The following is a 23,908-nucleotide window of genomic DNA, read 5'->3' on the forward strand; positions in this document are numbered from 1 at the left end:
CTCAAAATCCTAAATCCGCAAGGAGATGAGGCTTCTGTAATGACCTCAGAATGTTGGATCCATAATTCGAGGCGAGACAGGCAGTGGGAAAGTTACAGGCAGTTAAAGATACAGAATGCTAGTTAATCTTACCAAACTGCTTAAATAACCTAGCGCTGACGGAAGGCAAGCACGCAACATAAATAGCTGGATAACCAGGTGGAAATGATCGGGGTTAATCAGCTGCAGGACCAATTAGACAGGGGAGCAAGGAGGAAAGGGAAAAACCAAACCATCAGCGCCAAGATCATGACAGCTTCAGAATCGTTTAAAACAACCAGGTCCCAACTTCATGCAGCATGTCGATTCATATGAAAAGCTAAAACCAAACAGAATCTCTATTAATAGAGCTGTTGATGGATTTTCGTGCATGGTCATATCGCTGCATGCTTACTCCACAAGTAGTAACCCAAAGGTTATAGATGGATTTATTGATGAAGTGAAAAACAGGAGTGGAATTCCAATGCATGTCATGTTAGACCTGCAGAGAACTGTTCAGTGGAACAGATGCAGATATTCTTAATAGATAATCATGAAGACCAGTTTTGTGAGAGTTTCTACATTACAGGCTCAAGTAAGCATAACCAAATATATAGATACGATCTCATAATTAGGAAATAAGAGCTCGTAATTATGAGATAATATCTCGTAATTATGAGAAAAGATCTCGTAATTACGAGGTAATATCTGATAATTACGAGATACTGATCTCATAATTATGAGATAAGCTGTCTGATTTTTTTTCTTTGGTGAATGCAATACGCTTACGTACAAAAGGGATGTGTGACTTTTTAAATGAAGAATCGGGTGACGTCATTTGAGGTATCTCAAAAGGCATTTTGATTCTCCAAAATGTGATTGAAGATATCTTGAATTGTTGTTTTCACTAGTCAAATTATACATTCAGATATCTTAACGTTTCCTTCAGGACTGTATTTTTCCTAGCCAAAATTGTTTCTTTGATATGTTAGAAGTAATTACGGATAGTCAGAAGAGGCTGATTTTATGGTAAATTGACCTGCCATACGTATCCTTCATAACTCCCAGGTTTGACATGCTATCACGTCGAAGGGGCTAAACTAGATGCGTCTTCTAAATCAGGTCAGTTTATTCTGATTTTCTACTGTTTTTATCGATTGTTAATTAATCTTTCTATCAACATTGTGTTACACAATGCAGACCATGTTAAGTTCTGAATGTTAATGTTTTAAAAAGTTTTGGAACATAATTTATAATTGCATATTTTGGTAGGAATATAATGTAATATACAATTTTGAGTGAGTGCAAGTAAAGCTGTAGCTATTATGTATTTCTTAAACTTTTTTGAAAGAAAATCAAGTAGAGGACAAACTGAAGTGGGGCGGATATAGATGTGTTATTTAATGGCCACCAGCAGCCATTTTACCAAACATTTCCTCATGGTGTCAGAATAAAACTGTCTATATTTCAGCTGCTGCTGCAGAATAATCCTCACATTTCACAAAGTCAGAGATTACAGTACTAAGAGTTAACGTCAATAAAGAACCTAAAATTTGATAATCATGGGAGTCATGAAATATTTTTTTAATTTAGTCAGTTGTACTTTGGAAGTTCTCATCTCCCCATGCCCTATTGTTTGTTTTACGTTTCACTTTATTTGTTTTTAAATCCATCTATTCTCTCTCTCCCTCACCTTTAACCTGCCATGAGACAGGTTACATATCTTTATGTTTTAAGACACTTTTTAAAACTTGTCTCTTTGACTTGGCTTTTGACTGCAGGTGAAATGTTAAATATTCATTGCCTGGCTGCTTATATGTATTTTATTTAATTTTACCTGCATTTTATATTGTGTAACTTTTTCTATTTTAATTTTTGTTTTATGGGCATCACTTGTGTAGTTTATATATTGCTTTGTGTTTAAAGCTGGGTTGTTTTAATGTGTGAGAGAGAGAGTCTAGCACTGTTTACATAAAACCATTAAAAAGTTAATTGTCATCATTTATAAACACCAAATGTATGGTAATGTCAGCAAAAATGTTTGAAACTAAACAGCAGACAACTTTGTACCAACTTACAATAAAAGGGATATTTATGTTAGAAGTGAAAATTAGGAATTTTATTGACCTAAGCTGCTTGTCCAACAATAGACACATTTAAAGTACATGTTTAAACACATTCAAAAAATTAAGAAATTTAAACTCCCACATTGAGTCTGTTTCAAGAAGCAGCCTCGCTAAAAGACATCACTCTAGTCTGCTAATGTGGAGTATCTGAAAGTAGGATAGATTGATAACCTAATTAGAACAGCTTGACTAATGTTAATGAAAGAATAAGAAAAATACTTGTTAGATATTTTCTTATTTCTTTTCATCATAAAACTAAATATTTTTGTCACGCAATATTTGTACATTAGTTTCCCTTATCCATGTTCCCAGCTGTAACTTCTTTCCAAAGTCTTCTCTCTCTCCTCTAGAGGGTTTTCAGCCATGGCTCAGTCTTCCATTGTTCTTCTGGGACATACTGGAGTTGGAAAAAGTGCTTCAGGAAACACCATTTTAGGAAAAACGTCATTTGAATCAAGACGCTCCTTCAAATCAGTGACCACAGACATCCAAGAAGAAACCAATTTTGTGTTTGACAGAAATATATCAGTGATCGACACACCAGGAATACTAGGAGAGGACTCAGAAACGAATATCACAGCCTACTGCAAGGAGCGAATGGATTCAATATCTCTGTTTCTGGTTGTGGTTAAAGTAGATCGATTCACTGAAGAACAAGAGAAAGCGGTGGAGGCAGCTATCAGAGTGATTGAGCCATATGGACTAGAGAGAGGTTTCTTGCTCTTTGCAGGTATTGATAATTTAGACGGCACACTGGAAGATTTTATCAATGAAGATACTGAGTCTCCTCTTCAGAGCATCGTTGAAAGGTTTCAGAGAAGGTACCTGGGGTTCAACAATAAAAATGGAGGACCAGAGCAGGTCAGAGAGCTGCTCGACAAGTCAGGTGTGGAAATATTACTAAACATACATTACAATATTTCATCATTAAGCCAACAGTGCTCTCCAAATTATCTTAAAACAGTAGATCACTACATTATCTTAATTAAATCATACTAACCTAATTTGATAATGTGAGTCAGTCAGACCTGTCTCTCTGAAACATTCATTTTCAACAATCAGTTTTTTTTTGTCTTTCCAGTGATACCATCTTCAGTACCTGAAATCCTGGAGAAGAGAAATATTGTGCTGTTTGGGCTGCAGGGAGCTGGGAAGAGTTCATCAGGAAACACTATTCTGGGGTCGCAAGTGTTCGAGTCAGATTGTGGGTTTAATTCTTGCACAAAAACGTGTCTCACCAAGTCTGCCAGAATAGGTAGTCAAGAAATAACACTGATAGACACTCCAGGTTTGAGTGATCTTAAACAGTCTCCTGAGCAAATAGCCACTGCCATAGTAAATGCATTAAATGAAGAAGAGATTCATGCTTTTGTCATCGTGGTGAAGATTGATAGAGTTTGTGAAGCACATAGGGTCATGTTTCAATGTCTTCCAATTTTGTTTGGCACTGATGCTTTGAAGTCCACTATGGTGCTTTTTACTTATGGAGATGGTCTGAAAGGTGAGCCCATTGAGGAGAAGTTAAAGGACAGCAAAGAAATAACAAAACTTATCAATCTGTGTGGTAACAGATACTGTGTGTTTGACAACAAGCAACCAACAAACAGACAGCAAGTTAGAAACTTTCTACAAAAAATAGATAAGATGGTTGAACTTAATGGAGTAACAAAATGCAACACACTCCAGGTTATGTCTGGATCTGGTCAGAATGGTCCACCTGATTCTGGTCCGTCCAATTCTGGTCTATCTGATTCTAATTTCAAGAAAAGATATCACAACTCAAGAAAAGATCACCTTTCTCCATGGGAGAGGCTTGTACTTTTTATAATGAAAATTAGAGACTTAATTATATCATTATTTTATGAACCTGGATCATCATCAAAGCCCCATGTGAGCTTGGCTGTGTGTCTTTAAACTGCATTTCCTCATAAAACTAGATTAGATCGAGTGGGGAAAAAAATTGCAGCACGCATGCAAGTACATACCGGTATTTCACCCTTTCATTCGCATCTTGCTAAAATATGTCAGGCTTCATTTAATTCAAAACAAAATAAGAAGGACAACGGGTAAACAAATGGTTAATTTATTTGTGGGGGAAATACTTAAGGAACCAGTTACAAGGCGTCACTGTTACTGTACCTTGTAGATTTCCAGCGGTGACACCTAATGGGAAACATATATGCCGGTGCATATCTGGTAGTAGCCTGACGTAGTCCGACTCAATTCTAGGCAGAATATGAGTCTGATACTGCTCCATAGAGCTGTGATTATGGGGCGTGTTTCGAACGAACCAGGAAAAAAAATGCCTCTGCACTCAATTGGATAGACCTACAACCAATAAGAGCAACGGAGTGCGTGACGTATGTTAAGCGATGCATAGTTGTTGTCCACAAAAATCAAAGCGTGCAGTTTCACGCCTATAATAAGAAGATGAGACTTGATCGCGTTTCTCTGTTCCTCTTTTAAAATTAATTTGCTGTCGATATCTTCTAGAACAGACCTAATAGCAGAATCTACTCACCTAAACTCTCCAGCGGCAGGCATTATTGTTGTCACCCAAGCGCGCATTGGTCACGTGGTTGATTACGTTACTGTTGATCATCTGTCCATCATCGTATAAAGCCCGCCCTGACAATTTGATTGGATCGCCTGACAGTGGGCGATAATACTCGCGCTACTATGGAGCAGAGCCAGACCGAACTTCCCGACCTCAAACTTTGTGGGCGGGACTAAGCTCGGAATGGCACCCAGGCTAATCTGGTAGTGCTATCCTTTCTGGGCCGGATTTATCAAGATCCAATTTTGCGTGCAGTAATTTGCGCTCGCAAACTGGAATTTTGCGCGAGGGGCTGAACCATGGTTTGCGGGTGATTTAACAAGAGCGATTGCGTAACTGGTGGCAGGTGCAAAACTGTTGGAGACGCCCTATTTAAATGATGGTTTTGCGTGTTTTGTGGTTTGCGGCAAAGTAGTTTGTAGTTTCTACAAACTAGTGCATTAAGAAATTTAAATCTTACAGTGATATATAAAGAAAAAACTTTGGTAACCTTTATTCCCTAAGGTGGTATGTGGCTGAATTTCTACTTCACTGCAGTAAAAAAAACAACAACAAAAAAACTGGTGTTTTGTATTGGCCTGTAGAAAAATGCACATACCAAATGGCTCACAAGAAGTGACTGTGGATGAGATTACTGCGCGTATGCATCCCCGCAGCATTGGCATGTTGCTCCACAGGCGCAGGGGGAGAACCCCGACCCCGTCGGACAGCACTTCTGAAAAACGAGATTGGAGATTGGGAGATCCCAGCTCTCGCTGCAACCGTACGCTGGAATGACCCAGATGCAAAAAAGTGCAATGTTGCAAGGAGTTTTGTGATATCTGGTATTGCGTGGATCCTCCTTGTGGCTGGCTCCAAATCCATTCGGAGTTCCCCCAACAGCTCCAAAATGGCAATGCTGGATAAACGATATGTTTTGATGATCGTTTCCTCGTTCATTCCAAAAATATTCACACGGAGTGAAAAAATGCGTTCTCTGCGTCTCCTTGCTTCATTTCGATGTCTCCTTCTTGCGACAATAACCGCTGCCATGTGTGCGCAATTACGCATACAGACCATTTGCACCTTCTTTTGAAACGTGTTAAATATACCGTTAGCAAAATTGTTTTTAGGTTTGATAAATCACTTTGCGAGTGCTAAATTAATATATTTACCTGTTCTCCTCCCACAAGACGCACTTTTGCGTGTAAACGCCCCATATTGCATATTCATTGCAGAAAAAGTACTAAATGGATAAGAGGCGCTATTTAGTACGTTTTAAAGACCAAATCCTTTTAGCACGCTATTGATAGATCAGTTTGTACATTTTTTAGCGTGCGCAGTGAAATAGCTCACGTTTTTATACACGCAAACCTTTGATAGATCCGGCCCTCTGTTGCTCCATTTGTAGATTACTAAAATAGAATTCTTCCTCGTCAAAACTGCTGGTCAGAACTAAAAATAAAGATATCCCGAATTGCATTTTTACCAGCAAAAACTAAATTACAGGATATAAAAACATAACTCTACTAGTAAGAATAAAGTTTCAAATGCCTAGAAATCTTTTCAAAGTTTAATTGGCCATTTTGAAATGTATTAGCCTGACTGAATATGTATCTCAAATGTCTCAAATGCATTTATTCCTGGTCAAATGAACATTTCAGAACTCTTTAATAACATTCTTCCCATCTAAAATAAACACTCTGGATATCCAAAACTATATTCTCATGAGGATGAACATAATGTCAATTTCAGATATAAAAAATGATTATAGATATCCAGAAAACCAATTCTTGACATCAAAAATATTTCAAATATTAGAAATATCATTAAAGATATTAACTACTGATATATTACAAGTTAAATGGGATTTCAGAGATCAAAATTTTAATGAAACATATCTTTGACTAACTTTCAGGAAAATAATGAGGCTCCTGTTACAGTTGGATTATAGTAATCAAATTCTTTTTTTGACATTCAGAATGTTTATTTCTACATAGGAGTAATGGTATTTTAGATATCTGAGGAACAGCCCAATATACATTAATGGGGAAAAGCGATGTCATTTTTACTAGAAAGTATTACATATAAGATATGTGAAATATTAATTTGAAATGGTAAGAATACTATCAAAAGATATCAGAAATACATATCCTGTCAAGCAAATAAATGTTAAAACAGACACTTGAAATGAGTAAAGGTTTGTAGATATCTATAATTTAGTTCTTACTAGTACAAATTTGATTCCAGATTACTTAAAAGTTCATTTCTACTGGTGGAATTATAATTAGTGATATCTAAAATACAATTCAGACAAGGAATTTTATCATTGAGACTAGTTAGAATGCTTTAGTGCTATCTATAATAGAAATATGACTTGTCAGCCTGCCTTATGTTAAAACTGAGCTCCATTATTCTATTGAAAGTATTTAAAACTGCATTATGGAAATTATTACATGACTAATCCTGATTACATTTTTGAATAGCAAAATCAACAAGATAAGAAGTGAAATAACCCTTAGATTTATGTGTCCAATTAGATACATGCTTTAATGTGTATAGAAATATCTTTGACCAAGAATGAGTGTAATAAATGTAATTATTTTATGTTTTTTGTTTTATTTAATGATGCCTAATAATATAGGTCCATGTAAAAGCTTAATACTGAGTTTGCAGGGCTTGAGTTCAAACTATGTTACTACTTCTTACTCTTATTCCTTTGGAACGTCAGGACTACAGTTTCTACAACATATGTGTATCCTAAATTCTGAGTTTTCTTTTTTTTAATATGTTTGTAATTTTTAATTCTACTATTATGTTCAAAATGAAATATTGTATTTATCTTTTATTTTAAAAAAAATGTATTACATATATTTGAAAAATAGTTTGACAATAACTTCCAATTAAATCTCAGCTTAATTGTCCAGGTTTTAAACTAAAAGAGAAGACATGTTTGGATTTGTGAAAATGCCTTCTGCAAAGAGATATCCTGGGGAGAGTAACTGTCATTGTAGGCGCATATATCTAAAAATAAATCCAGAAATCACAATGTATGTTTTTTTTATGTATTTGTTTGTATGATACAGCTGCAAATAAGTATTTGAACAGCTCACTCCATTTATTATCCTAAAATATATGCACCTTTTCGAGGTTGTTAGCTGCATAAAGACACCTGTCCAACTACCTACATGGCCAAGACCAAAGAGCTGTCCAAAGACACTAGAGACTCAATCGTACACCTCCACAAGGCTGGTAAGGGCTAGGAGGAAATTGCCAAGCAGCTTGGTGAAAAAAGGTCCACTGTTGGAGCAATCATTAGGAAATGGAAGAAGTTAAACATCACTGTCAGTCTCCCTCGGACTGGGGCTCCATGCCATATCTCACCTCATGGTGTCTCAATGACCCTAAGAAAAGTGAGAAAAAAGCCCAGAACTACACGAGAGGAGCTGGTCAATGACCTGAAAAGAGCTGGGACCACCGTTTCCAAGATTACTGGAAACGGTAACACTAAAATGTCATGGTTTGAAATCATGCATGGCACAGAAGGTTCCCCTGCTTAAACAAGCACATGACAAGGCCCGTCTTAAGTTTACCAGTGACCATCATGTGGTCAGATGAGACCAAAATAGAACTTTTTGGTTATAATTCCACAAACTGTGTTTGAAAAAGAATGACGGGTACCATCCCAAGAAAACCAGCCCTACTGTGAAGCATGAGGTGGTAGCATCATGCTTTGGGGTTGATTTTCTGCACATGGGATAGAGCAACTGCACTGTATTAAGGAGAGGATGACCAGGGCCATGTATTGTGAGATTTTGGGGAACAACATCTTTCTCTTAGTTAGAGCATTGGAGATGGGTCGAGGCTGGATCTTCCAGCATGACAATGACCCGAAGCACACAGCCAGAATAACCAAGGAGGGGCTCTGGAAGAACCATATCAAGGTTCTGGCGTGGACTACCCAGTCTCCAGACCTAAACCCAATAGAGAATCTTTGGAGGGATATCAAACTTTGTTTCTCAGCGACAGCCCAAAAACCTGACCGATCTAAAGATCTATGTGGAGGAGTGGGCCAAAATCCCTCCTGCAGTGTGTGCAAACCTGGTAAAAAAAAACTACAGGAAATGTTTGAACTATGCAATTGCAAAAGAAAAAAGGCTACTCTACTAAATATTTACATTGGTTTTCTCATGTGTTCAAATAATTATGTGGCTGGATTATAGAAATAAAAAAAAAAAAATATTGTGATTTCTGGATTAAAAAAAATTTTTTTTTATAGTCTCTCACAGTGGACCCCTTCATCCATCTCCCTTAGTGGGAGAAATTGCAAATAGCAGGGTGTTCAAATACTTATTTTCCTCACTGTATAAATGAATGATCTAGTTTTAAATGCATTCTGTATTGTATAGTTGTACCTTTATGGCATTTATTAAATACATTTTATAACATGGTGGCGATGCTCATTCCAACTCATGCATGACTCATTCTAATTAACTCTAAGCATCAAAATCAACAACAAAAGATACAGAGATGAAGTGAAATACATTTTATTTTTGAACCAATGCAACTACAGTTGTCCTCATCCAACAGGGTGCGACCAGCTGCTTTTGCTTGTTTAGAGGCCGTTAAAATACCAAGTCTTTTTTTTCCTACAAAAACCCATTACACAGAATAATAAGGTATACAGAAGAACAGTATGTTACAATAGTACAAATGATAAATTATATTATACAGTTATAATGCCAACGGGTAGAGCACAAATCCAGAGAAAAAAAAACAAGCAGTCTGTTCCCAGTACTTGGAGAAGGGCAACTAGTCAGACATGAATAAAAAGGGTCAGTTTATGCATATAAAGCCCAGACAGCCAAGTCAGTTAGTCCTCTGAAAAAAAAAAAAAAAAAAAAGCTGATTTAGTACATGAAGGAGGCGCTCGCAGTACAGGATACTTTTTCACTTTAAGGAGGAAATCTGCTGCCAGAGAATAAAAAAGGTGACCAACTATATGCTTTACCTTGTTTATTTAATAAGGAAAAGCCTTTCCCTCCATGTTTTCACCACGTTTTGATTTTCTACAATTCTGAGAATGCAGGAACTGGTTATTAGTATTTCCTAAAGACTATATTAGTGACCTTTTCATTTCTTACTCAATGTTTTATATAGAGATTAAACGTTTTTTGCTGGTTTGGAAGTACGCTTCACATCCTTTCATTTGAGCATAAAAAAAACCTTAATTGCCATTTCCCGTATCATAAACACTTGGAGCAGCTCCTCCTTTTTGCCTGAGAGAAATGGGATGTCTGCAGTCAGTGGAAACATCCTAGGTTCTGCAGTGAAGCCAACGTAGCACGTCACACCACAAGGAGGCGACCAAACAACAAACTGAACGGGATATAAACAAAACAAAAAAAAAAAAAAACCTCAAAGGGACAGTTTAGACATTCTGAATGAATTCTGTGAAGTCAACAGTAAAAAATCCCCGAGTAGAAAGATGCAGAACTAAGATAACAGCTGGTCAGAGGAGACTCGCATTAAAACTGATTTTAGTCACTTTCCACACTTTTCTAGACTGATTTCTGTATTCTATGACAGTTCTGGACTGATGGGTGAAAAAAAATGTGCCACAAATTAGATGTATAATGGCACAACTCTATGGCATTTGTCTGTAGGTGGGTTTAAAGGCAGTTTCTCTAATTTTTGCCCTTTATATCAACATTTTAAAGAAAGTATTACAATTTAACATATCCAATCTAGCCTGGATTATCCACCAAAAAACATGTTCTTTCTAGCAAAGCTTGTCATTCATTATTAACTTTTCTTAGTACAAATTCAGGAAAAAAAAAATCAGAAATGTGAATCCAACCAGTGACAGAAGTAATGAAAATTCATTTATATTTAAGAATTTTTTTTCCTATTTTATCATTTAGGGATCAAAAAACTGTTGTGAAACTCTTTTTTCCAAATGATATTTTCTTTACCCATTATGATCCATACTTGAAAAACCCTCAAATCAAACCTGCTGACGTTCAACGGTCAGTTTTTCAGCCATCATGGCGTTTCTACAGGGAAGTAAAGATCCAGTCAGTGTACTCATCAGGAAGGAATGGAGGAAATGTCTAAGTCATTTTTTTGTGTGCAAAGCTAATGATGATGTTTCAGTCCTGTGTTTTTTTCTGGTCTCACAGCTACTTGAAAAATGATTAAAGCAAACCCATGAGCTCAACTTTAGCACAGATACGCCATGCATCGCTGTGGCTGTTATATTTATATGAATATCATTTCATTTTAATGGCTAAAATCAGTTAAATTGGGGAGTGGGTCTCATTTTACGAGCCATAAGGCTTTCTTCTGTTTTCTACAAATCTACTGCATAAGGGAAACTATTACTAGTAGAAACTTCACAGATCCACAAACATAAACTGTCCCTTTAACAAAAAAAAAAGGGGGGGAAGAATCTAAAAAAGATGTGCATTTTATTTTAAGCAATAACTCATCAACCCACTTTTCATAACCAGCAGAAGAAACAGGGATGCTTTACTTGCTTTCTGGAAATCTAATGTTAATCCCCCAAAAAGTAACACTTTAATTAAACAAAACATTTGACTAGCTGTCAATTAGAGCAGAGTTAAAAATAAACATCTCATCATAGAGCCTCTTAAATCTGGAGTTTTAATAAACAGCAAAAAAAATAAAAAATAAGTAACGCTAATGAAGTGTGACCTAACTTTTCCAAATTCATCCTCTAAAAATTAAAAAAAATACAGTCGCTATGACTTCGGTAACAGTTGTGCTTCTAAGAGAAGAGAGTAACATGACCTACCCATAGGGTGAACAAAAAAAAACAAAACAAGAAAAAAAAAGAGAAATTACAGAATCAAGATGATGCACAGCTTTTTCTAGCCAGTAAATAACAAATAAAAGGACGACAGAAGAAACCGCAGATTGATTACGTTGCTGTTCGCTGTGGGATTCCCCTGTGCTATCAATAGTCCTGTTGGAGTCTGCGTGTGTCAGGCAGACGCTCTAAGGGGGAGATTAACCACAGAAAATCCAGCTGAGCTAAAGGATCTCCACAAAGCTCAGACCTTTTCGACACAAACCAACTTAAGGCTAATGAGATAACTAAACCGCCCTTTGTTTTATTTTGGGTTGGAGGGGGGCAAGAAAAAGAAGAAAATAAACTTACCTGGTTAAGTACACTTGGAAGCTAAATGCACACTTACACAAACTCCCTCTTCCCTTTGACCCTAGAAACCTCAAAAGAAAAAGCGATTGCTCCAAAAAGCAAAGCATCAACTTGTTTCATTCAGAAAATACTGACTCTTTTCATCCTCTCTTCCAAAAACGCTGACCGGGGTGGAGCCGCAGTGGAAAAGGCTTCAACATGTGGCTGTTAGTATCTAAGCGATAACAGCACGCCTGCATATGAGCACATACATACATACATAAAAAAAAAAACATCATGTCATGCTTTTCTGCAGTCTTTTATGACCAGAAAGAACATTTAATTTCCTCGCAGGGAGAGTTCATGTTTCATGTCTGTGACCTCTCAGGGGCCAAAGTTCATGTGGAAGGTCAGACTAAAGGTCCAAGGTGAAGGGTTGGGACTGAGTAGTACCGAGAGCCGAGGCAGTGTACAAGTGTGCCTGTAATCAGACTTCTGTGAGCTAAGGTGTAACGGTGAGTCCAACAGTCGCTGAGAGAAAAACTAAACTGAAAAATAAAAAAGCAAAAATTGTGCAAAATTCCTGCTTTGTAACACACAGCATACACACGGGGAGTATAAACACATCTCGCATCCTTAATCCAGCGTGTTGGAGTAAAACTCACTGGAATATACACAGTGTAAAAGCACTAAGATGTGCACCCACCCACCTACCCACCCACTCACACAGACACACTACAGCTGATAGGGCTTATAAAAGATTAGTTCTAGAGAGGAGATAAGAACCGGGAATTAGTACAGGCTGACTTTCCTGTCACCCCATCACAAAAGAGAGGGGGGGTTCAAAGAGTGAGGAGGCAGCTGAATAAGAGGAAGAATGGATGGAAAATCTGGCTCCAGTCCCACCTCTGTGTAAAATCTGAAGTCCATGGGTGCAAAATCTCTGTGGTCACCAGCATCATATAGGGATCAGACTGGGACACACAAGACGAGGCAGCTTGTAGCTGAGGTACAGGAGGAGGAGAGCAGAAAGGAGTCAGGAAGGGAGGTGATTTAGTAGGGAGCTGGCTGGGAGTGACTTATAAATGGATACATGGGATAAGATATCTCCTTGTTCATGTTGAAGCTTCTTAAGGAGCAAAGAAGAAGTCGATACTTTCTCCGGAGTCATCCTTTCACAATAGGAAGGGGTTGGTGGTTCCAGCAGGTTGCGTCCCAGCCTGGGGGGGCATGCTCATCAGTGGTTGAGGGATTGACATTGTGGGTGGGATGCCTGCGCTCCCACCGACTCCAGCTGCTCCCAATCCAGGCATTCCATGGCCTATTGGGGCCATCCCTGCCAGGGGGACCATGGTAGGCTGGGTGGGCATGGTGGACAGGGGCAGCGGCTCCACAATGCTACCGAAGCCAGAGGGCATGGGGCTGACGCGCATCTGGTTGAGGGTAGGAGGAACTGGCTGGCCCACTTGGAATGGGTTAGCTGCGGGAGCTGGAGCAGAGCCGCCTGAGTGAGGGAAACGGGTGATCAGTACAGAAGAAAAACACAAGTGAACCTCTTCGAAACGGTTATTTGTTTTACATGAAAGAAAAAAATATATACAGCAGTTTTCATTATCGACAGGTTGGCAGAAAATGGAAGATCAACAAGCTCCGTTACGCTGTGATGCTCCTACCTGTGGCAGCCAAGAATGGGTTGACGACTGGTGCCGGCTGAGCTGGTTTGGTCACTAGAGAGTCTAGATTAACCAGTGCAGCGTTGGGCCCCAGGAAGGACTCTGGAGTCTTCCTAGTTGGGTTTGAAGACATTGAAGTAGAGGTGGGGAGGGGGTCAAAGAGGTCCAGGCTGCCACTACTGGCCAGACTGACTTGGGAGGGAAGGGAGGACGTTATGGCGCCGTCGACTAAAACAGAGAAAGAATGGAGGAGGTTTAATTCCCTGCTTTTCTATTGAGTTTAAACATTAAAACTGGCATCTCTCTAGCATAAATGCCTCCTTTTCACATTAATCCCAATGAGTCCTCCTGCACTTAAGAACTTCCATCATCTTCAACAAAAATAAAACAAAATCAATGAAATAATAAAATATCTTAAGGCAATAGAGACATCAAAGACAGCTAGACTGGCAACAGTCAGACGGCAGTGGAGACCGTCATTAATGTGTTATAACCACCTTAACATACCTGCAAAAATGGAGAAACATCAAAGAGAAAATTCACTGTTACATATCAGAACGTATGACATCATCAGAGAACAAAAACTTATAAGTTCAAACCAATTCTGTATTTCCCAAGTACTAAATACCGTCTAAAGATTTTAAGTCACATTTAATGTTTATTTTTTAAAAATGCATTATTTTCTTCAGTTCCTTCTTTCCTTGTTTTTAAATATTTTTATTTATGTGTTGAGTTGAAGCTGAAATTCACCAAAATCCCCTCACAACCTTTAAAAATGAAGAACACTTAGATGTGCCAAAGAAGTTAATTGAAACCCTTTCAGAACCTGGATAACATTTCAAATGTGTTCATTCTAATAACTGTCTAATTGGATTATCACAGCAGATCTGAGAGGGTTTCTGTAATTTAGCCACCTGGAGGGGCCAATTATGAGCACAAAGGATAGATCGCATCATACAGATACAAAAATACAGACTTGAGCCAGGCACGATAAAATATATTTTTTAAAAAGGATGTAAAGCCAAATTTTTATTTTTTTTAACCAGTGCTACCTTTGCTCAAGTCTGTTACATTTATACAAAGACAAGACTGCGTGTCAGAGGCCCCTGCAGAGAGGTTAAGTCTGCACAGGGGCCATCTTCTGAGACACTGAGGGGAAGGAAACACAGACTCCGTGTCATTAGAAGGACAAAGACAGGGTGAGTACCAGTGGGGACAGAGGAGGAAGAGCGCAGGCTGTCAAACTCTGAGAAGTCTTCCTTTGATGTACCATTGGATGTACTGAACAGGTCAAAGTTACCTGAAAGGAGACAAACCCATTCACACCACCATGTGTGCACACACACAAAGACGACAATACACTGATTACATACACAGCAGAAACAAAGTGTAGACAAATGGAGACATTACAAATACTAATGTGTGTGGGAACCTGTTACATGAAAGTAAACAATAAAATGAGCAGCAAACAATACAGATGGATGTAATCCTATTCAAATTGTGCAATTAGTGTCTTACTGTGGGTTCATTAGAGGCCCTCTATCAACAGACTAGAATTATAAACCATTCTATCGTTTATGGATTCTATACTTCTGATCTACAGGTAGATTAACTCTACTGGGATGAAAAGCCTCTTTTGGATCATCAGGTGAGTTAAATGTGTGAGTTTTTTGTTGGATAGAGATAAGGGGATGGGAGGGGCTACCTGTGTTGGAGGTTTTAGGGCGGCCACTTCCAGAACCCCAGGGGTCCGATGCAGGACTGGAGTTTGCCCAGGGGTCGCTGGCCTTCACGGCGGGCAGAGATGAGGAAGGAGCAGCCCATGGGTCTGCTGGCACTGATGGTCTGGGAGCAGATCCTGGAAGAGAAGCAAAGTGATGAGAACGTTTATCTTCCCGAGAATCCCTTCCTGCATCACAAATGCCCTGCACTCCCCTTTCTTCACAATATCTTCTTCTAACTCCCTCCCTGCTCCCAGAGCAGTAATGTTGCTCTGGGAGCAGGGAGGGAGTTAGAAGACATAAATTAAAAACTAGATAAATAAACTTAGAGATGCCAACAAAATCCTAATGATTTTCACCCAACATTGCGATATACATTTAAAAAGTGTACAAGAGCTTTATAATTGCATTCAACTTATACTGGCGTCTTCAAATATGTCACTAAACAAAAATAAACAAGCATTGATAAATATTAGGGCTGTCAAAATGAATGCGTTAACGTAGAATGATGAATTTCTGGAATTAACACGATATTTTTTAACCGCATTAACGCATTTCCGCCCTGTTTTACAGACAATTCAATTGTCTGACATGAGCGAGATGGAGGAGTCAGAAGAAGAGATTTTTTAGAACGCTGGAGCATACAACCATAGATCTATGGGAATGTTGTTACAAATTATTTATTTATTATATCAATGGAGAAGAATAAAAGAGCTAAATTATTACTTAATGAATGTGAAGTATTAAAGACTGATTAGGAGACACAAAGCTATGACACGACCAATGTAATTAAGTTTACCATTGAGATAATTATCATCCCATCCTAAACGGAGAATAATGTAAAATAGTACGTTTGGTACTTGCAGGTTAAAAGTTTTAATATTTAATCAACCTATTAAACTAGTAAATAGACAAACAATTGTGGATATTTTTTATAAAAGTGCAGGAAATTATCACAACCCTCAAGAATATACATATTGTTTACCAAATTCTGTATTTTCAACAGTTGGTATAAATTCACTATATTATTTACCCATAGCCAGGTATATAACTGTTAATTTGATACATTATTTGACACAATCAGCCATCTATGCTGAAAAAAACCACAGAGTTTATTCTTTAAGCCAGAGGTGCTTAAGTCCCATCCTCAAGATCTACCATCCTGCAACGTTTAGATGCATCTCTTCTCTAACACACCTGAATTTAAAGGCTCATTCCCCCCATTTAGCCTAGTAGACGCATGGTAATGAGCCACTTATTTGATCCAGGTGTGTAAAAAAAAAAATGGAGTGCATCCCCAACATTGCAAAAGACTAATTTATTGTGAAAAAGAAGGATTTTGTATTTTTTAATGGTAGAAGTATTCAATTGTACTGCTCAGACGACAAAGAAAACTGAAAAAAAAAATATATATATATATATATATATCAAAATAATAGTGAAAAATGCAGAAAAGTATCTTTAAGTGAGAGATTTAAACTGGGAAAGGGTTGAAAGTATGATGGGAAAACGAGTAGGACCATCAGAAACTGGCATTGTGACATAAGCCTAAAGACCAACTAGTAATTATGAGGATGAATTTGATTATGCATTTCATTATGTTGGGTTAAAACATAAAGCTTTTTTTTTTGTTCTGGGGCGAGTTACTAGTTTAACTCATCAGTTGGTGGCAGTAGTGCACTTTAACTAGTTTGCCAACTGCCATAAAACCTTACAAGAAGAAGAAGAAATGGGGTGCATCAAAAAGTTACAGGATAGTAGTTCTTGAGGACTGGACTTGAGCACCCCAGCTTTAAGGCCTTTGACTGTAAAACATTTGACTCAAATAAGTTTGGATAAAGTAAAAAAAACAACAAAAAAAACGTTTCTTTACTAACTCCTGAACAGTGCATATAGGAATATGATTCATTTCCTAATAAACAACTTCAATCTTTAATTATTAGGGCTAAATCATCCTGGCTGGCATCTCTGCAATTAAAACCATTAGAAAGGAGTAACGATATAACATTTTTTTTATCACCAATGCTAAAACAGAAGCACTGCCTTGTTAAACTGGTTAATAGTTCCTGTTTGATCCCTGCTGCAGTGAGACATATTTGGGAAAATGTTCATGGCGGAATTGAAATCTTGTACAGTGTTTTGCATTTATTGCCTGTTATTATACAGCTACCATCACTATGGTGCCAAAATATGAGCCAAAACAATCATATATAAAGTTTATACGAGTTCATCTTAAATTCATTCCCTATAAAGTGATTTGGTTCAACATAATAAGATTGCAGGCCTTAAATACTTTAGAGCAATGTGAACATAATGAGGCAGGAGAAGCTAACAGCCTATTAGAGCGTGTTAAATAGACATATAAAAAAAAACATACATCCTGGCAACAGTACAAGTATGCACCCTGTTGCTTGACTGAAACTAGTGCTACACTTTTATCTTCCCGAGAATCCCTTCCTGCATCACAAATGCCCTGCACTCCCCTTTCTTCACAATATCTTCTTCTAACTCCCTCCCTGCTCCCAGAGCAGTAATGTTGCTGAGCCAGACGAGCAGCATTCCGATTAAACAAAGAGTCACAGTCCAGCGAGCTGCAGGTGGAAAGCAGCGATGCCTTTGGATCACACACTCAGTAACACACACCAGCTTCCCTCTATACCTCTCCAGAACCACAGTAAGTATGTGGACCTTTACCAATAAGAATGTGTGTGTATTTACCATAAGGCTGCCACGGGTCTGCTGATGCAGCTCCAGCTCCACCCCCCATCCCCCAAGGGTCAGCCTTGGCACCTGGCTCAGGGACATCCATTAGATCCATCAAAGAGGACTGCGGCTATAAAAACAGAACAAGAGCTTAGAAGATTTGGAAAAGGAGGGAAAAAAAAACATCTGTACACATTTTTTAGGCACTTAAAGGCGCTCTGTGTCTGTAAAATACAGCTACTAGTGTGTCCAGGCAGAAAAAGATGAGACTTTGGCTGAATTTCACCTCCTTCTTCTTCTTGGGCAGCTTTGCTGATCCTGGACCTTCTTTCTTACTCTCCTCCAAGGCCATCTGTAGTCTAAGGTCATCACCTCTACGTAGGCGCTCCTCCTAACACACACATTCTGAATTAGCAGCCCAGTTCCTTCTTCAGCTATATACATGCCGCATCATGTCTATCAGTATCCATTTATTTCAGCCCCAGTATCTTTTAGTCATTAGAGCTGAGATTAAGCACACAATAAGGGCGAAATGGATACATGTTGGAGCATGCATATGATGTGATGCATGAATACCTGCTCTGCAGCTTCTCTGCTCATGGCCAAGGCAAGTTGTAGCTGTAGTTCCTCTTCTCCACTGGTCTGAGGTCTAGCCTGCTCCAACTCTGATCCAGCATTAGGAGATGTAGCTGGAAACCAAAAGGTAAATCGTGCATTAATGAGTTACCATTGGCATGCATGTTAGACATGGAAAACAAATGTAAGTCATCAGGATGTCTAAACAACAACTTCAACAGGCCAAGAAATATCTGTGGAATCTGCCAGTGCTTAAAAAAGCAAACCTGCTCTGTCAGTGCAAATTAATATTTGCTAGTTTAGTCTTATAGTTCAGACTAATGAAAGTCCAGAACCTAAAGCAATATGTCAGGATTCGTAGAAGCAAAACAGTTTCAGATCATACTGCTGCAACTAATAATGATGACGCTGGTTACAAAGGTATTTCTAAATTCCTAAATGTTCCATTTAGACCTGCTTATGATGTAATCTGAACTTGCAAACTGTATTATTTCCACAAAAATCAGCCATTACCAAGTGGTCTTTACAATACTGTTACGAAGGAGTTAAACTATAATGGGAAGAGTTTACCATGAGGCGTGCACATTTTTTCAGCTCAGGTTATTGGCTGATATCACATAGTTGATAGAGGATGAATAGAGAAATGTATATTCTTGATTTTAAAAAATGCAAACAACTGCACCCAATTTGGGAAACATATTTTAATTTCTTTAAAAATGTGGATTATCTAAGTTTTTACTAACACCATGCATACATTTCACATCTACAGACCCTTTAAAAACATACATTTACTGATAATATATTGACTTGTTCCATGTGTATAACCTCCAAGGTAGCAATAAATATGTATATCACTAGTTTGTACATAATTTGGATTAAGACTACATTAGACAAATGCCAAAACAACACTTTTAAATGTAGTAATTGTTTTGAAAACATATTTTTATTTAGTGTGTGTGATTCCTGTGTGAGTGCTTGTGATACACACATACATATAAATGGATTAGGACATCTATGCACAGCCAAAAACAGCAATGCCATTGTAAACAGTAAATTTATACTGTATGAAGATTCACACCATTTACTCTTGAGCCAAAATTGATGGTTAAGCTACTAACATACGAGTCATATCTTAAAGGAATAGTCCACCCAAAACATGATTAGCCTTCATTTTCTACTCACCCCCATGCTGAACAACACTCTGGAGTACTTTTTTGATATCTCAAATGCATCTGGAGATCTGGGAGGCTTCTTACTGTCTGCTGACATTCAAATAATGGAGGTCTATGGTGCCCGAGGCAGAAAGGTCCATAAAAGTCCACAAAAATCGTGTCAATATTCCTCCATACTGCTCGTCCAATGTATTCCAAGTGTCCTGAGTGGGTAGCATCCATAATTTACTCGAAACGAAGTCATTTAGAATGTTTTTAGAGCATAAACAGTAGTGTATAGGGTTACCTAAAAGCGCGTTCACAAGTCTACGGAAACCGCGGCAGACCAAACCGGACGAAAGTGCGCATTTAGCTCGGCAAAGAACTCATGCTCTTCCTCAACACTGAAGTCCTCAGACATTTTTCTTTCGTTGTTTCTTTCTTTGGACAGGTAAACAGCACATTTCTTCTTCTACGCTTGCATTATCGGCAGAGCAGACGCTGAATGCGCACTTTCATCTGGTTTGGTCTGCCGCGGTTTCCGTAGACTTGTGAACTCGCAGGCGCGCGCTTTTAGGAAATCCTATACACTACTGTTTATGCTCTAAAAACATTCTAAATGACTTCGTTTCGAGTAAATTCTGGATGCTACCCACTCAGGACACTTGGAATACATTGGACGAGCAGTATGGAGGAATATTGACACTTTTTTTGTGGACTTTTATGGACCTTTCTGTCTCGGTCACCATAGACCTCCATTATTTGAATGTCAGCAGACAGCAAGAAGCCTCCCAGATCTCCAGATGCATTTGAGATATCAAAAAAGTACTCCAGAGTGTTGTTCAGCATGGGGGTGAGTAGAAAATGAAGGCTAATCATGTTTTGGGTGTACTATTCCTTTAAAAGAAAATTCAAAACTTAATTTCTTCAGTTATGGCCTTTAAATGTTTTTAATCTGTCCTCTTACTGTGTTTTAAGTTGGGCTGCAACTAACGATTATTTTGCTAATCGATTAATCTGTTGATAATTTTTTCAATCAATAATAATCCAATAGCAAAAAGTGCCTTGGAGAAGATTTTTTACAGAATTAAACTAGGTGAAACTAAAACTTTTCCACTTGCAATTTCTGGATAGAGCATTTTGACAGAGGAAAACAATTTTTTTAATCTAAAATGCAAACTACTGATTGGTTTTAGTATAATTACTCTAAGTGGGTTGCTCCGTCAGCTGAATTCACGTCTTACAGCCTCTATTCCCCAGTTAATGATAAACGATTAATAAATCAGTTGATGATTATTTCAATAATCGATTGATCTGATTAATTATTTTGGCCCTAGTTTTAAGTATACCACATGGAGCGGGTAAATGCCTATAATTATCAGGGCAACAAACAGGATATTTTCAGACAGTATCCTGACTGCTTAAAATAACTCCAGACTTTATAGCGGCCTCTTTGAATTTATTGTGTCTGAGCAAATGTGTAGAACTAAATGTGTTTGTGTTGATGTGAATGTAGTTTTTAACCTGGGGGAGTTTGTATGGGTCAGCCAGCTCACAGGCTACTAGACAGGGACTCACTAACTATACACAGCACCCCATCGGACGCAACGCCCCCTGCTGGTCACCCACAACCCCACCAGGCATGGATCAACAGCAGGAGCGAGAGTTCAACGCTGCACCCATGGAACAAAGCTCCCACCCCCAATGTCACCCTTTTTTACATAATGATTAGTGTAAACAATGTTTCTGTAAAATGCAAACCTGTTTTCTTCCACTTTACTCACTATTTTTCCCCATACTTTAATTTGTTACGTAATGTTTTCTGTCTACTTCATTCACTCTACCACTTCTCCTCTATTTGATTCCATTATTCATTTCTAACTACCCAGAACAGTAAGAACAGAAGCCACACACTTTTCCAAATCTCTTTCCATCATGGCAAGAAATGTGTATGATGTGTAGGCTGCACCCATCAACAAAACAACGCTTACAAAAATGTGTTGTGGCAGTTTCCCTATGTCAGGGGAGACAAACTTCATACCCAATTCTCCAAAATGACTGAGACTGAGATGACACTTTGTACATGTCAGCCTCTTTAAAACATCTGACATCACATCTTTCCATAATTTGGAGAACTTAATATATTTCCCCTAAAAATATAATTTTCAATGTTGATCATTATATATTTCAATCATAGAAAGCCTGAAGGAAAGATCCAAAAAAACAACTTTCGATTTGAAATAAAAATGATTACAGTTTTTTGACAACTACACAAAATAACGAGAAAAGATGCAGGAATCATGCCTGAACGCATTATTGAGGCTAAATCTTTATGTAGGATTCCAGAACATCTTCCTCTATAAAGATCCATCAAAATTAAATTAATCTAAAAATCATCCAAACAAATTTCAATGCTTTGATACATGTATATAGTTTGTATCCTTTAGGCAACATTAGTGTGAGAAGAAAGTAGTAATAACTTAGTGAAAATAAAGTACACAATTTCCTTCATATTTTCCTAAATGGTTTGATGGAATCCTCAAGAGACTTAGGAGAAAACTGGAATTCCAAGTTTTCCTTCAGATTTGGCCTCCAAGGTGCAGCACAAAAAAACAAACTGATACAGAACTAGAACTTTGCTACCAACCCTTATAGTTTGCCTTTACCTACTGTAACTACAGGCTCCCCTGTAATGAATAACCCCCGGGGCATCATGCTGCTACTCTCATGCTTTGCCATGGGAACTGTGACATAAGGGAAGCCTTCGTTAACACCATGGTGCAGCCACCATTGTTATTTAAGCAGAGGGTAGTGTTTTCAGTGTATTGAGCAGCAACATTTCACCCCCCACCCCCACAGCATTTTGCATATGGGTCAAACAGCTTTGTGGTTTTATCTGTTCGAACACAAACAAGCATCTTTTTGCTCTCCCTTTCATCCTGCTGATAATTATTTTCAATTTCAATATAAACACCAGATTTCCCATTCAATATTGAAATCGGTCTGATAGCAAAAAAATAAAATAAAAAATTGTCTGAATCTAAAAACTCTGAAATATGCAGGCTGATGGAACCACTACAGCTCTATCTTCTTCTGTTTAAGGTTTATAGAACCCATTGGTTAATAATACATGGGTCAGCTATTCTTCTGTTTGAGTATCATCACTTAATTAAACCTTTTCCAACATCACACATTACCAAATAAGTAAATAAAGTATTTAGGATTCATGCTGATATTGTACTGGGTCAATAGCGGCATCCTATCAGAAATTAAACAAATTGTATTGGGACATTCCTAATTTAATTCACATCTTCAAATTCATATTTGCCTCTAATCATTTAGTTGCATAAATGTGTCTGTCAATGCATGCATCTGTCCATGTCTACAAACTCAAGAGAAATAGATCAAAATCATTCAGATTAAAGCTGAGCCATGTTAAAGTATCAGCATATCTGCCTTAAATAGCCAGGACTCCACAATAACAAACCTTGGATAGATGAGAACAAACAATTTCTTTAAACGTCAGCAAAATTAAAGCATTGCTCAGTAATAGTTATTCATTTTTGTTGGTCTTTCTTTGACAAAAACCCTGCCTTCCTCTATCAAATCAAACATCTGAGCTCATAATTCCTAAAAATTTGTTCTCATGGGATCCACAAAATAAGAAGGAAAAAATAGAAGCATGTTGGCACAACCTAATGTGTGACACTTATAAGGACATAGTTTAATATGCCAACTAAAACACATGACTGTGGGAAGGGACCATATATGGCGACTGTTCAAACGCAGCTGTGCCTTTCGTGGGCGAAAATGCCTGAAACTTTGATTCTCGTCCACTTTTCTGCCATTTCCTGCCAACGTTAGAGTCCCTAGCACTGTGCAGTGCTGACTGAATACGTACTGTGTTTTAGAAATGTGAAATAAACCTGTGTCCTTCATGGTAGATTTACGGGGTGAAAAAGGTAAACAATATTTAAAATCAAGGGAAAGAGTCATAAAATCCAACCACATTCGCAGACACACCGTCTGTGTCTGTAGATAACGAATCTAGAGGCTCTTGTGGGAGGAAGTGTCCAATATGTACATAAACTAAAGATAAACAAAAAAACATCTCTATCAAACGTTCATTATAAGTTTTTATTTCCTAAACTTTGCATAAAGGTTGGGTTAAAAGCTGCTCTCACAGCTGCATGACCGTTCATTCAGTCATTCACTCACACCACGTCTGGACAACAATACTCG

General features: G+C 38.0%; 2 protein-coding genes across 3 annotated transcripts in view; one reads left to right on the forward strand and one right to left on the reverse strand.

Moving 5' to 3' along the window:
* Positions 1-1,099: 1,099 nt before the first annotated feature.
* Positions 1,100-4,122, forward strand: LOC119793528 (GTPase IMAP family member 8-like). The gene is made up of 3 exons (XM_038300729.1): positions 1,100-1,140; positions 2,497-3,030; positions 3,226-4,122. Exons 2-3 carry the CDS (start codon positions 2,508-2,510, stop codon positions 4,056-4,058), a joined length of 1,356 nt encoding a protein of 451 aa, XP_038156657.1. The 5' UTR covers positions 1,100-1,140; positions 2,497-2,507; the 3' UTR covers positions 4,059-4,122.
* Positions 4,123-9,211: 5,089 nt separating this feature from the next.
* Positions 9,212-23,908, reverse strand: part of epn2 (epsin 2) — a 43,681-nt gene continuing 28,984 nt past the window's right edge. Inside the window, exons 4-10 of one of the 2 annotated variants that reach the window (XM_038300730.1) lie at positions 18,516-18,628; positions 18,226-18,330; positions 17,955-18,069; positions 15,221-15,373; positions 14,723-14,815; positions 13,516-13,743; positions 9,212-13,346 (exon numbers count right to left, since the gene is read on the reverse strand). In XM_038300730.1, coding sequence (XP_038156658.1) covers positions 13,018-13,346; positions 13,516-13,743; positions 14,723-14,815; positions 15,221-15,373; positions 17,955-18,069; positions 18,226-18,330; positions 18,516-18,628 — 1,136 coding nt within the window. In that variant the 3' untranslated portion in view covers positions 9,212-13,017. The remainder of the gene's footprint in view (positions 13,347-13,515; positions 13,744-14,722; positions 14,816-15,220; positions 15,374-17,954; positions 18,070-18,225; positions 18,331-18,515; positions 18,629-23,908) is intronic. The other variant, XM_038300731.1, reaches the window with a different exon arrangement.

The sequence above is a fragment of the Cyprinodon tularosa genome, unplaced genomic scaffold, assembly GCF_016077235.1.
Source record: "Cyprinodon tularosa strain WSP-4 unplaced genomic scaffold, ASM1607723v1 ctg454, whole genome shotgun sequence".
NCBI lineage: Eukaryota > Metazoa > Chordata > Actinopteri > Cyprinodontiformes > Cyprinodontidae > Cyprinodon > Cyprinodon tularosa.

Coding starts and splice junctions, on each gene's coding strand:
- LOC119793528 (XM_038300729.1), top strand. CDS start 2,508: ATGGCTCAGTCTTCCATTGTTCTTCTGGGACATACTGGAGTTGGAAAA. Junction 3,031..3,225: donor AGAGCTGCTCGACAAGTCAG/GTGTGGAAATAT, acceptor TTGTCTTTCCAG/TGATACCATCTTCAGTACCT.